This window comes from Coregonus lavaretus (genome assembly GCF_964263955.1).
Source record: "Coregonus lavaretus genome assembly, chromosome: 15".
Lineage (NCBI taxonomy): Eukaryota > Metazoa > Chordata > Actinopteri > Salmoniformes > Salmonidae > Coregonus > Coregonus lavaretus.
In genome coordinates this window covers 47833081-47847545 of record NC_140002.1, presented here as the reverse complement: position 1 = coordinate 47847545, position 14465 = coordinate 47833081, and the positions used below count along the sequence as shown (strand labels likewise).

Below are 14465 nucleotides of genomic sequence, written 5' to 3'. Positions count from 1 at the left end.
TTGAAGAGTTGCTGTCGTGCCTTCTACACCACGGTGTCCGTGTGATTTGACCATTTCAGCTTCTCAGAGATGTGTACGCCTAGGAACTTGACGTTTTTGACCGTCTCCACGGCTGCCCCGTTGATAAGGATGGGGGCGTGCCCAGCCTGGTTCCTCCTGAAGTCCACAATCAGCTCCTTTGTTTTGCTGACGTTGAGGGAGAGATTGTTTACCTGGCATCACGCAGTCAGATTGCCTCATTGTCTCATTGTTGTTGGTAATCAGGCCTACTACTGTCGTGTCGTCAGCAAACTTTTTGATGGAGTTGGAACTGTGTGAGGCCACGCAGTCGTGGGTATACAGGGAGTACAGGAGGGGACTGAGGACGCACCCTTGTGGGGTCCCCGTGTTGAGGATCAGTGTGGAGGAGGTAATGTTGCCTACCTTTACTACCTGGGGATGGCCCGTCAGGAAGTCCAGGACCCAGTGGCATCGGGAAGAGTTCAGTCCTAGGGCCGTGAACTTTGTGGTTAGCTTAGAGAGCACTATGGTATTGATGGCCGAGCTGTAACCAAACAACGTACTCACATATGCATTCATTTTGTCCAGGTGGGTGAGGGCAGTGCAATGGCGATTGCATCGTCCGTGGATCTGTTGGCGCGGTAAGCGAATTGGAGAGGGTCGAGTGTGTCGGGGAGGGAGGAGGTGATGTGGTCTTTGACTAACCTCTTTAAGCACTTCATGATGACGGAAGTGAGTGCTACGGGTCGGTAGTCATTCAGCTCAGTATCTTTCCCTTTCTTGGGCACGGGGATGATAGTGGACATCATGAATTAGGTGAGGATAACGGCCTGAGCTAGAGAGAGATTGAAATGTCAGAAAACACAACAGCCAGCTGGTCTGCACATGCTCTGAGGGTGCGGCTAGGGATGCCATCTGGGCCGGCAGCTTTGCGAGGGTTAACACGCTTGAATGACTTACATATGTCCTCTGTGGAGACCATAAGCACATAGCCCTTGTTGTCCTCAGGTGTTGTCCTCAGGTGCTCTCCTCTGCAGCTCAGAGTCGTTACGCTCGAAGCGTGAGCAAAAGGTGTTTAGCTCGTCCAGTAAGGCAGCGTTGGTGTCTGCGACGTGACTGGCTTTCTTTTTGTAATCCGTGATCGTTAGAAGCCCCTGCCACATATGTCTCGTGTCCGACCCACTGAGTTCCTCTTCCACTTTAACCCTATACTTGTGTCTCGCCATCTTGATCGATCTGCGTAGGTCGTATTCGTTCTGTTTAACCATACAATTGTCCCTGATCACCTTTTCGTGTTTATAAGCAGTATCTCTCTCCTTCAGTTTCCCGACAAGGCTGCCATCAATCCATGGTTTTTGATTCGGTAAGTTTTGAAAGACACCATCGGTATCACATCATCTATGCATATTTTGATGAATCCGGTGGCTCAGTCGGCGTATTCATTCATTTTATCCCCAGAGGCGCCCCGGAACATATTCCAGTCCACGTGATCAAAACAGTCTTGGAGCATGGATTCTGATTTGTCAGACCAGCGTTGTACAGACCTGATCACCGGAACTTCCCTCTTGAGTCTTTGTTTGTGGGCGGGGAGGAGCAAAATGGAGTCGTGGTCAGATTTGCCGAAAGGAAGACGGGAGGGGCCTTATACCCTTGGCGAAAAGGCGTGTATCAGTGGTCAAGAGTGGAATATCCGCGAGTTGGACAGTCTGTGTTGATAGTAAGTCGGGAGCATGGACGTTAAATTACTTTTGTTAAAGTCCCCCGCAACAATAAACGCTGCCTCCGGGTATGCGGTCTCCAGTTTGTTCGGCTTGGGGCGGGATGTACACAGCTGTGGCGATAATCCCTGAGGACACTCTTCGAAAGTAAAAAGGGTGACATTTAATGACCAAGTATTCCAAGTCTGGGGAGCAGAAGCTCGCAAGCTCCTGTAAGTTTCCTCCATCGCACCACTTGTTATTGGTCATGAAGTAGACACCACCTGGCCAGAGAGAGCACGCTTTCTATCCGCTCAACGAACTGTAAAACACGCTGGTTATAATCCGTTTGGATGTCAGAGGAGAGCCAATCTCAGTTAGTTCTACATAGCTAGTTTTCATCAATAGAGAACACCAGTCGGCTCTGCGGTCAAAATCTGCTTATCAAGGGGACATTACAGGCAACCCAAAAATATTTGACAAGCCCAAAGCAGCAAATTAAAAAAGGTTATGCGACAGATGCTTTGCCACTGGTTTAGCGCTAACTAATCAGCCAGGGGTGAACTCATGCAGAATTTCTGCTAACCCACTGGGCAAAAACTGGTTGAATCAACGTTGTTTCGATGTCATTTCAACCCTGAATAATCTGACGTTGAATCAACGTGGAAAACTGATTGTATTTGCAAAAAGTCATAATTTCATCGTTTTTTCAACCAACTTTTTAACTAAATCCAATGATATGGTGAATTGTTTTTAATGATTTCATGTTGAATTCACATTAGTTGACAACTGAACCAAACGTCAATCAAAACTAGACGTTGAACTGACCCAGTGGGAAGTGCCATCGCCTATTTGTCAGGGTAGAAGAGTCTGTTAGCATTTTAAAGAAATGGCAATCAGAGCATCAAACACCGGGGACGAATGAGAAGAGGATGAGGGAGCCGACCTAAGAACCCCAGGGCAGTGAAAAAGAGGTTCCCCAACCCTCCCAGCCCAGCTCAGGCAGCGAACACCAAAGAAATGCCATCACAATGGAGTACCACAGCGGTAAGGTAAGCAATAACATGAACTTTGTACCCTTCAGATTATGTTAGTTATGTGGCATCATTGAGGAAGAATGTCAGATGCTATGTCATCCAAGGCAGAGCTTCATGCTATGGATGTCCTCACCTAAGCATCTGAAGTGTTGGTGTTGATGGCACTCATCTGTAAGTGTTGATATTTGCTCTCAAACAAGGCTGAGCACTTTACTTTCGGACAGAATTCATAAACATATTTATGTGATAATTTCGAAAAAATAATGGGTGGTTTTTGGAATACCTCAAGGCTGGGTTGCAGAGTGTCCTAAGAATTATTGAAAGCTGAAAATGTCCCAGTTCTTTCATGGCCTTCATACTCACAAGACATGTCACCCATTGAGCATGTTTGGGATGCTCTTGATCGACGTGTACAACAGCGTGTTCCAGTTCCCGCCAATATCCAAACCTCTTCCATTTAAGAATGATGGAGGCCACTGTGTTCTTGTGGACCTTCAATGCTGCAGAAATGTTTTGGTACCCTTCCCCAGATCTGTGCCTCGACACAATCCTGTCTCGGAGCTCTACGGACAATTCCTTCGACCTCATGGCTTGGTTTTTGCTCTGACATGCACTATCAACTGTGGGACCTTATATAGACAGGTGTGTGCCTTTCCAAATCATGTCCAATCAAGTTGTAGAAACATCTCAAGGATCATCAATGGAAACATGATGCACCTGAGCTCAATTTCGAGTTTCATAGCAAAGGGTCTGAATACTTTTATTTTTAATACATTTGCAAAAATGTCTAAACTTGTTTTCACTTTGTCATTATGGAGTATTGTGTGTAGATTGATGAGGATTTTTTTTTATTTAATCCATTTTAGAATAAGGCTGTGACGTAACAAAATGTAGAAAAGGTCAAGGGGTCTGAATACTTTCCGAATACCACATCTGGAGTCAATCTGACTTATGGTTCATGAGAACGTTTAAAAGTATTTTTTGCATTAGCATATGTGCTAACGTGCATCTATAGGTCCAGTGCGACCATATTTGAATGCAGCATCGATTCAAGACATTAAAAACTGACGTAATGAGTCTAAATACAAAATCTGGAGTGAATCTGACGTATGATTCATGAGGAGAAGATGATTGCAGATGATTGTGAGCATTAGTGTTACATATGCAAATAATTAGTTAATATTTTCCTTGGTTTTTTAAATATCAATACCAAATTCAGTGTGGTTCATCTTAGGGACGTCCATGATAGCGATGACAAAGTTGACAGGCCACTGTGGAGTGGATTTACAGTAGCTTAAATGGACATGTAAAATCTGATTTTTTTTGTTTGTTACTCAGCCATCTTTTGACCAATCCCTTAGCTTTTCTCAAACTAAGTTAACATTTTACTGCAGTGGGCTAAATCGGGGTCACAGAGTGTTTCTTGGTAGTCTTAAACAAAACTACTTTGAAACAAAAGCGCCGGAGGAGATGGCTGCTGTTTTACAGGCTACTAACCAATTGTGCTATTGTGTGTGTTTTTTTGCATTATTTGTAACTTATTTTGTACATAATGTTTTGCTACCGTCTCTTATGACTTAAAAGAGCTTCTGGATATCAGAACAGAGATTACTCACCTCGTTCTGAAGATCTTTTATTTTAACGAGTCGGACGCAAAGGATTTACTTCAGACACCGGACAAGGCCCAAATCCCCGTCATTCGAATGAAGAAGAGACGGAGATATAGGGATCGAAGGTCGGGGTGCCTTGTAAGAATCAGACGGCGAGTGGGTAATCCGCCTCTACCATCTGTCCTATTAGCCAACGCGCAATCATTGGATGATAAACTTGATGAGCTCTGATCAAGACTATCCTACCAACGGGCCATTAAAAACGGTAATATCTTATGTTTCACCGAGTCGTGGCTGAACGACGACATGGATAACATACAGCTGGCGGGGTTTTCCGTGCATCGGTAAGATAGAACAGCTGCCTCCGGTAAACAAGGGGTGGTGGTCTGTGTCTATTTGTCAATAACAGCTGGTGCATGAAATCTAATATTAATGAAGTCTCAAGGTTTTGCTCGCCTGAGGTAGAGTATCTCATGATAAGCTGTAGACCACACTATTTACCAAGAGAGTTTTCATCTACAGTGGGGAGAACAAGTATTTGATACACTGCCGATTTTGCAGGTTTTCCTACTACAAAGCATGTAGAGGTCTGTAATTTTTATCATAGGTACACTTCAACTGTGAGAGACGGAATCTAAAACCAAAATCCAGAAAATCACATTGTATGATTTTTAAGTAATTAATTTGCATTTTATTGCATGACATAAGTATTTGATACATCAGAAAAGTAGAACTTAATATTTGGTACAGAAAGCTTTGTTTGCAATTACAGAGATAAAACGTTTCCTGTAGGTCTTGACCAGGTTTGCACACACTGCAGCAGGGATTTTGGCCCACTCCTCCATACAGACCTTCTCCAGATCCTTCAGGTTTCGGGGATGTCACGGGGCAATACGGACTTTCAGCTCCCTCCTAAGATTTTCTATTGGGTTCAGGTCTGGAGACTGGCTAGGCCACTCCAGGATCTTGAGATGCTTCTTACGGAGCCACTCCTTAGTTGCCCTGGCTGTGTGTTTCGGGTCGTTGTCATGCTGGAAGACCCAGCCACGACCCATCTTCAATGCTCTTACTGAGGGAAGGAGGTTGTTGGTCAAGATCTCGCGATACATGGCCCCATCCATCCTCCCCTCAATACGGTGCAGTCGTCCTGTCCCCTTTGCAGAAAAGCATCCCCAAAGAATGATGTTTCCACCTCCATGCTTCACGGTTGGGATGGTGTTCTTGGGGTTATACTCATCCTTCTTCTTCCTCCAAACACGGCGAGTGGAGTTTAGACCAAAAAGCTCTATTTTTGTCTCATCAGACCACATGGCCTTCTCCCATTCCTCCTCTGGATCATCCAGATGGTCATTGGCAAACTTCAAACGGGCCTGGACATGCACTGGCTTGAGCAGGGGGACCTTGCGTGCGCTGCAGGATTTTAATCCATGACGGCGTAGTGTGTTACTAATGGTTTTCTTTGAGACTGTGGTCCCAGCTCTCTTCAGGTCATTGACCAGGTCCTGCCGTGTAGGTCTGGGCTGATCCCTCACCTTCCTCATGATCATTGATGCCCCACGAGGTGAGATCTTGCATGGAGCCCCAGACCGAGGGTGATTGACCGTCATCTTGAACTTCTTCCATTTTCTAATAATTGCGCCAACAGTTGTTGCCTTCTCACCAAGCTGCTTGCCTATTGTCCTGTAGCCCATCCCAGCCTTGTGCAGGTCTACAATTTTATCCCTGATGTCCTTACACAGCTCTCTGGTCTTGGCCATTGTGGAGAGGTTGGAGTCTGTTTGATTGAGTGTGTGGACAGGTGTCTTTTATACAGGTAACGAGTTCAAACAGGTGCAGTTAATACAGGTAATGAGTGGAGAACAGGAGGGCTTCTTAAAGAAAAACTAACAGGTCTGTGAGAGCCGGAATTCTTACTGGTTGGTAGGTGATCAAATACTTACAGTGGGGAAAAAAAGTATTTAGTCAGCCACCAATTGTGCAAGTTCTCCCACTTAAAAAGATGAGAGAGGCCTGTAATTTTCATCATAGGTACACGTCAACTATGACAGATAAAATGAGGAGAAAAAATCCAGAAAATCACATTGTAGGATTTTTTATGAATGTATTTGCAAATTATGGTGGAAAATAAGTATTTGGTCAATAACAAAACTTTCTCAATACTTTGTTATATACCCTTTGTTGGCAATGACACAGGTCAAACGTTTTCTGTAAGTCTTCACAAGGTTTTCACACACTGTTGCTGGTATTTTGGCCCATTCCTCCATGCAGATCTCCTCTAGAGCAGTGATGTTTTGGGGCTGTCGCTGGGCAACACGGACTTTCAACTCCCTCCAAAGATTTTCTATGGGGTTGAGATCTGGAGACTGGCTAGGCGACTCCAGGACCTTGAAATGCTTCTTACGAAGCCACTCCTTCGTTGCCCGGGCGGTGTGTTTGGGATCATTGTCATGCTGAAAGACCCAGCCACGTTTCATCTTCAATTCCCTTGCTGATGGAAGGAGGTTTTCACTCAAAATCTCACGATACATGGCCCCATTCATTCTTTCCTTTACACGGATCAGTCGTCCTGGTCCCTTTGCAGAAAAACAGCCCCAAAGCATGATGTTTCCACCCCCAAGCTTCACAGTAGGTATGGTGTTCTTTGGATGCAACTCAGCATTCTTTGTCCTCCAAACACGACGAGTTGAGTTTTTACCAAAAAGTTATATTTTGGTTTCATCTGACATTCTCCCAATCCTCTTCTGGATCATCCAAATGCACTCTAGCAAACTTCAGACGGGCCTGGACATGTACTGGCTTAAGCAGGGGGACACGTCTGGCACTGCAGGATTTGAGTCCCTGGCGGCGTAGTGTGCTACTGATGGTAGGCTTTGTTACTTTGGTCCCAGCTCTCTGCAGGTCATTCACTAGGTCCCCCCGTGTGGTTCTGGGATTTTTGCTCACTGTTCTTGTGATCATTTTGACCCCACGGGGTGAGATCTTGCGTGGAGCCCCAGATCGAGGGAGATTATCAGTGGTCTTGTATGTCTTCCATTTCCTAATAATTTCTCCCACAGTTGATTTCTTCAAACCAAGCTGCTTACCTATTGCAGATTCAGTCTTCCCAGCCTGGTGCAGGTCTACAATTTTGTTTCTGGTGTCCTTTGACAGCTCTTTGGTCTTGGCCATAGTGGAGTTTGGAGTGTGACTGTTTGAGGTTGTGGACAGGTGTCTTTTATACTGATAACAAGTTCAAACAGGTGCCATTAATACAGGTAACGAGTGGAGGACAGAGGAGCCTCTTAAAGAAGAAGTTACAGGTCTGTGAGAGCCAGAAATCTTGCTTGTTTGTAGGTGACCAAATACTTATTTTCCACCATAATTTGCAAATCAATTCATAAAAAATCCTACAATGTGATTTTCTGGATTTTTTTTCCTCAATTTGTCTGTCATAGTTGACGTGTACCTATGATGAAAATTACATGCCTCTCTCATCTTTTTAAGTGGGAGAACTTGCACAATTGGTGGCTGACTAAATACTTTTTTTCCCCACTGTATGTCATGCAATAAAATGCAAATGTATTACTTACAAATCATACAATGTGATTTTCTGGATTTTTTTTTTTTAGATTCCGTCTCTCACAGTTGAAGTGTACCTATGATAACAATTACAGACCTCTACATGCTTTGTAAGTAGGAAAACCTGCAAAATCGGCAGTGTATCAAATACTTGTTCTCCCCACTGTATATTTTTCGTGGCTGTCTATTTACCACCACAAACAGATACTGGCACTAAGACCGCACTCAGCAAGCTGTGTAAGGCCATAATAAAATCAAATGTTATTTGTCACATGCGCCGAATAAAATAGTGAAATGCTTACTTACAAGCCCTTAACCAACAATGCAGTTTTAAGAAAAACAAGTGTTAAGTAAAAAATTAAAATAACAAATAATTAAAGAGCAGCAGTAAAATAACAGTCGCAAGGCTATATACAGGGGGTACCGGTACAGAGTCAATGTGCAGGGGCACAGGTTAGTCGCAAACAAGAAAATGCTCACCCAGAGGCGGCGCTCCTAGTGGCTGGGGACTTGAAATCCGTTTTACCTCATTTCTACCAGCATGTTACATGTGCAACCAGATGGGAAAAAACACAGAGACGCGTACAAAGCTCTCCCTCGCACTCCATTTTGCAAATCTGACAGTAACTCTATCCTCCTGATTCCTGCTTACAAGCAACAACTAAAGCAGGAAGTACCAGTGACTCGCTCAATATGGAAGTGGTCAGATGACGCAGATGCTAAGCTACAGGACTGTTTTGCTAGCACAGACTGGAATATGTTCCGGGATTCTTCCGATGGCATTGAGGAGTACATCACATCAGTTACTGGCTTCATCAATAAATGCATCGATGACGTCATCCCCACAGTGATCATACGTACATACCCCAACCAGAAGCCATGGATTACAGGCAACATCCGCACTGAGCTAAAGGGTAGAGCTGTCGCTTTCAAGGAACGGGACTCTAACCTGGACACTTATAAGTAATCCCGCTATGCCCTCCGACGAACCATCAAACAGGCAAAGCGTCAATACAGGACTAAGATTGAATCGTACTACACCGGCTCCGACACTCGTCAGAAGTGGCAGGGCTTGCAAAATATTATGGACTACAAAGGAAAGCACAGCCGCGAGCTGCCCAGCGACACAAGCCTACCAGACGAGCTAAATTACTTCTATGTGCACTTCAAGGCAAGCAACACTGAAGCATGCATGAGAGCACCAGCTGTTCCGGACGACTGTGTGATCACGCTCTCCGTAGCCGATGTGAGTAAGACCTTTATGAGGTCAACATTCACAAGGCCGCAGGGCCAGACTGATTACCAGGATGTGTACTCCAAGCATGCGCTCACCAACTGGCAAGTGTCTTCACTGACATTTTTAACCTGTCCCTGACCGAGTCTGTAATACCAACATGTTTCAAGCAGACCACCATAGTCCCTGTGCCCAAGAACACCAAGGTAACCTGCCTAAATGACTACCGACCCGTAGCAGTCACGTCTGTAACCATGAAGTGCTTTGAAAGGCTGGTCATGGCTCACATCAACACCATTATCCCAGGAGATGATCGTGGACTACAGGAAAAGGAGGTCTGAGCACGGCCCCATTCTCATGGACGGGGCTGTAGTGGAGCAGGTTGAGGGCTTCAAGTTCCTTGGTGTCCACATCACCAACAAACTGTCATGGTCCAAACACACCAAGACAGTCGTGAAGAGGGCATGACAACGCCTATTCCCCCTCAGGAGAATGAAAGGATTTGGCATGGGTCCTCAGATCCTCAAAAAGTTATACAGCTGCACCATCAAGAGCATCCTGACTGGTTGCATCACTGCCTGGTATGGCAACTGCTCGGCCTTCCGACCGTATGGCCCAGTACATCACTGGGGCCAAGCTTCCTGCCATCCAGGACCTCTATACCAGGCGGTGTCAGAGGAAGGCCCTAAAAATTGCCAAAGACTCCAGCCACCCTAGTCATAGACTGTTCTCTCTGCTACCGCACGGCAAGCGGTACCGAAGGGCCAAGTCTAGGTCCAAAAGGCTTCTTAACAGCTTCTACCCCCAAGCTGTAAGACTCCTGAACAGCTAACCAAATGGCTACCCGGACTATTTGCACACACACACATTATTACGCTGCTGCTACTCTCTGTTTATTATCTATGCATAGTAATTTACCTCTACCTACATGTACATATTACCTCAACTACCTTGACTAACCTGTGCCCCCGCACATTTACTCTGTACCGGTACCCCCTGTATATAGCTTAGTTACTGTTAATTTATTGTTGCTCTTTAATAATTTGTTATTTTTCAATTTTCTTATTTTTTCAATTTTTATTTATTTATTGTTTACTTCAATTTTTTTTAGTAAACACTTTCTTAACACTTATTTTTTCTTAAAATTGCATTGTTGGTTAAGGGCTTGTAAGGAAGCATTTCACAATGTTATTTTATTTTTGATTTGATACACCTCACACACAAAGGAAGACCCCTGTACCATGTCAGATATAGAAATGTATTACATCCCAATATTACACTTTATATACATCACAGAAGACTGAAATAACAAAACCATTTGACAAAGAAACACCGGATTTTCGGTGGGCTTTTAGAAGTAATGTTTATTAATTATGAAATTATTAATTATAGGGCTTTTTGAAATAATTATTAATTATGAAAAATATTAATAACATTCCACCCATGTGGCCACTATGTCATTCGACTGCAGGAAAGGGCTACGACATGTACCTTGGGCCTACTTTCCAAATGTACCTGGTCCTCCATCAGCGCGATCAATTGGGATATGACAATGATTATGGGCCTTTGACGACCCATTACTTTGAGTACCAGTGGGGGCAGCTGGTAAATTAAACTCTTCCCAAACCCTGAGGGAAGAATCGCGAAAACGTCTTCCCCTCGAAGGAAGGCCTTCAACGATGAAAACTGTTCTTCTTTCAGAGCATGTATCCCCTCCACTCTTTGAAAAACTGCTTCGATAGCAACACATCTTTTTTCTTCAGTAGCCGCCGCCATTGTTGTTTGCTTAACTTCCACCAAACTTCCACGCATGTTGATAACATCATCATGCAGGCCGGCTCTGGCCCAACCCATCGGTTTCTGGGACCAGTCAGACGGTCTAGAATGTGTTCGCATTATAGAAGGGGTCGGGAAGGGAGTCAGATCCAGACTCATTGCGGAGAAGAAACATTTGGGGGGCATGGCTGGGCGTTTGGCAGGAGCAATGTGGCCAGACAAAAACTGAAGTACACAGTAGGTTAGAATGATTTAGCCTACAGTACTTTGTTTCTCCCTTGCATGTACTCATGCTGGATCTATTTTTGGCTCTAGTCCTTTTGTTGGCACAATTTCTCCTTCCCAACCTCGCTCACTACACATGCACAAGCATGCACACAAGCACATGTGCGCACACACACACACACACACACACACACAACCTGGCCCCGTCACCCCAGCCACCTCTTGCTTCCCTGCAGTTCCGTTTGATGGAGATTTCAGTAAGACGATGAGCAACATATGTTCTGACAATAAGGGATTTGTTTCCCCCTCCCAGCCCTCTCCTCCTGAGCCAGTTAAAGCTACCCAGTGAAACAGAACTGCTAATCCTCTGGCACAGGTACACAGACAGTGTGAGTGTGTGAGTGTGTGAGTGTGTGAGTGTGTGAGTGAGTGAGTGATTGAGTGAGTGATTGAGTGAGTGAGTGAGAGAGAGTGAGTGTTTTCTGGGGTATGTATTACAAATTGCCAAAATATCTAGCAGAATTTGATCAACACGAACTGACATCTCTCCAACTGTGTGGGATTCTGTTTTCATCATGGAGACCAGAGACTAGAATGCGATTGCTGCTGTCAACCAAATGCACCTGGTCTGTGATGATGGCCCTGGCCCTGCCCACAACACAACAGGGAAATGAACATGTGAATGTATCATGGCAGTTCATTAAAATAAGCCTTTTCAATGAGCGTGCAAAATGGCAGCCGAGCCAGGCTACTGGAGCATTCAGAGCATATGTTTCATCTACTTGCCAATTCCTCTGCACTTGCCAGCAGCACAGAGAATCGAACCATATTTTCCCTTGTAGTGAAGTGACTGCAGTCTTTGCGTTGTCATGCTCACAGGGCACAGATGGTGGTAGCGGACGGACAGACAGCATATGAGAGCACCTGTGTGGTATTATGTCACATGAAGTAATGGGTCTTGAACTACTGTACTCTGACAGAGAATGTGTCCCTGTCCTTACAATAAATATATTCTGTTGGTATTTGCGAGGAAGCGTTTGCATTTTTCACACACAAGCAATGGATTTGTCAGCCACATGCTTTGCATAGGCATTGTATCCATCTGTATCAGGTGCTACAAAGTGCTGGGAATTGTTTAATTGACGGGAAGCATATGCAATTTGTTTCAAGAGGAGTGTTACTAGAGGTACTTTTCACTGCAGGAAAAGCTCAGAATCAGATGTATTTGCATTTCAATGAAGTCAAGTCGTAGTGAAGTCTCTTAGCAGCTATTGGAGTTTAAGCCTGAGCAAGCAAGGCCACGCAAGGCCAACTCTTTTATAATCTGTATCATTGCTACTAAAATATGCTTAATTACTTCCTCCTTGCGTGTTTAAGCTCTCTAGATTAGACTGATGTACAATGTCTGATGTTTATGCTTTTTGCTCTCTCTTCCTCAGAGCTCCATCCAGATCACCTTTGACAACAGTCTCCAGCTCCCTGCCTCTGCTATTGTAGATAGTGTGACCTGCACAGACCAATCAGCTAGCACTATGGTGAGTATCAACCAAACATGCATGCCTTGTCTAGAGGTTAACATGATATAGAACCCATGATTTGTTATCTTTATCAAGACAGACTTCTCATAGACCCATTTCTTCTAGAACATTATAGATTCTAACAGTTGTCTTTTCCCTCTCCCTGTCCCCAGGTCTTACGGTGTAAGTGTGCAGTTGACACGGTAACGTTCCCAGTGACTGTCACCCAGCAGTCACCTGCAGCTGTTTCCATGGATACCTACCAGATCACCATAAAGCCGATGCTGGCCCAGGTATGACACATCACCATTATGGTTTTGCATTTGTAAGTTTGCATGTGTGTGCCTCTCAAAAAAGGTTAACCCTGTTGAGCTTTCACTTCATTGAATTGCCCTCAAGTGGAATGGTGTAGCTGTGTTGGATGAAACCTCATAGGCCTACCTATGCATATTTAACACCACTTTCATTATCATCATCTCTCCCAAGCTTCATGAGTATTCCATTGAGTTGAGCTATACTAAGTAAGGATAGTTTGCTCAAATTACAAAATGACATTGGTTTCCTTACACTGTAAGCAGTCTATGGACAAGGTATGAAAGCAATCTGGTTTGGACATGAAGTGACAAAATGCGAATATAGATACTATTGACTTGCATTGGAGTTGTGCCACAAATGCTAAAAAGTTAGCATTTGAAACAGTGGCCAGGTAAACAAAACCAAAGCATGGATTGCTGTCATACCTTGTCCATAGACTGCTTTCAGGGTAACGAAAGCAATTTTTTATTTTGTAATTTGGGTGAACTATCCCTTTAAACCAGCTTGCGACTGCCCCTTGTAACATGCATGTCCCCCTCTCCCCACTATCAGTTGGTGGTGCGTCTTGAGGAAGTAGAAGAAGAGGGTCTGCTGGTGTCCTGGACTTTCTCCCAGCAGCCGATCTCCCTCACCGTGGCCCCACGCAGGATCCAGAGAGAGGTGAGAAACAGTCATACTAAAGGTCAATTTATATCTGGCCGTCGCTTGTATGTGAATTCAATTCGGAGCATGTCGGGACCATGTCGGGAGTATGTTGGAGGCCGTTGGTTGACATTTTCTCAGATATGGAGAATATGATGGTCTCGTCGGTTCAACCTCCTATGACACTAGCAAATGACGAGCCAATCACCACAGAAGCGGGGCGTTCCCAAAGCATATTGTCAGTGCCCACGTAGACAGAAGGCGCATGCAGTGCTGAATTTAATGAAATGCAGGCGATGTTGTGGGTAACAGCGCACTACATCAGATTAGGGTACACTGGGCTGTGTCACACTTTTTACTTGGTTAGGTTATGGGAGAAATGTGTCTGGATTAGGGCTTTGATTGGGCCTGAAAATTCAAGCCTGACCGTACCTGAGCCCGATGAGATGAGGCCCGAGCCCAAACTGAGCCCTATATTAAATACTGTATAGTATAGAAAATCATTGTACCATCTAAATCGCTATGAAATATATTTTCCATAACCAAAGATATTGTATTTTCAACGGTTTGAAGGTGGTGTACAAAACGAAACTAAAAGATGCAAAAACAAAACTTAAAAAACGGAAAGCATAGAAATAGCACACATAGAACAGATCTACCGCTTCTTAGACTTGCTTTCAATGAGAATGACAGATCTATAACAGCATTTCTATGTGAATTTTATCCGGTCGCCCAAAAGATTACATATTTCAGCTTTGATTTATTTATTTTAACTTTTTGGATTATGTGCGTATTGTTTAGTATTGCTAGGTATTATTACTGCACTGTTGGAGCTAGAAACACAAGCATTTCGC

General features: G+C 44.3%; 1 protein-coding gene across 3 annotated transcripts in view; it reads left to right on the top strand.

Moving 5' to 3' along the window:
- The window catches only part of c2cd2l (c2cd2 like), a 53302-nt gene that overhangs the window by 18144 nt on the left and 20693 nt on the right, over positions 1-14465 (top strand). For all 3 annotated transcript variants that reach the window (XM_084178222.1, XM_084178223.1, XM_084178221.1), the window contains exons 3-5: positions 12577-12672; positions 12828-12947; positions 13522-13629. In XM_084178222.1, the coding sequence (XP_084034348.1) occupies positions 12577-12672; positions 12828-12947; positions 13522-13629 (324 nt within the window). The remainder of the gene's footprint in view (positions 1-12576; positions 12673-12827; positions 12948-13521; positions 13630-14465) is intronic.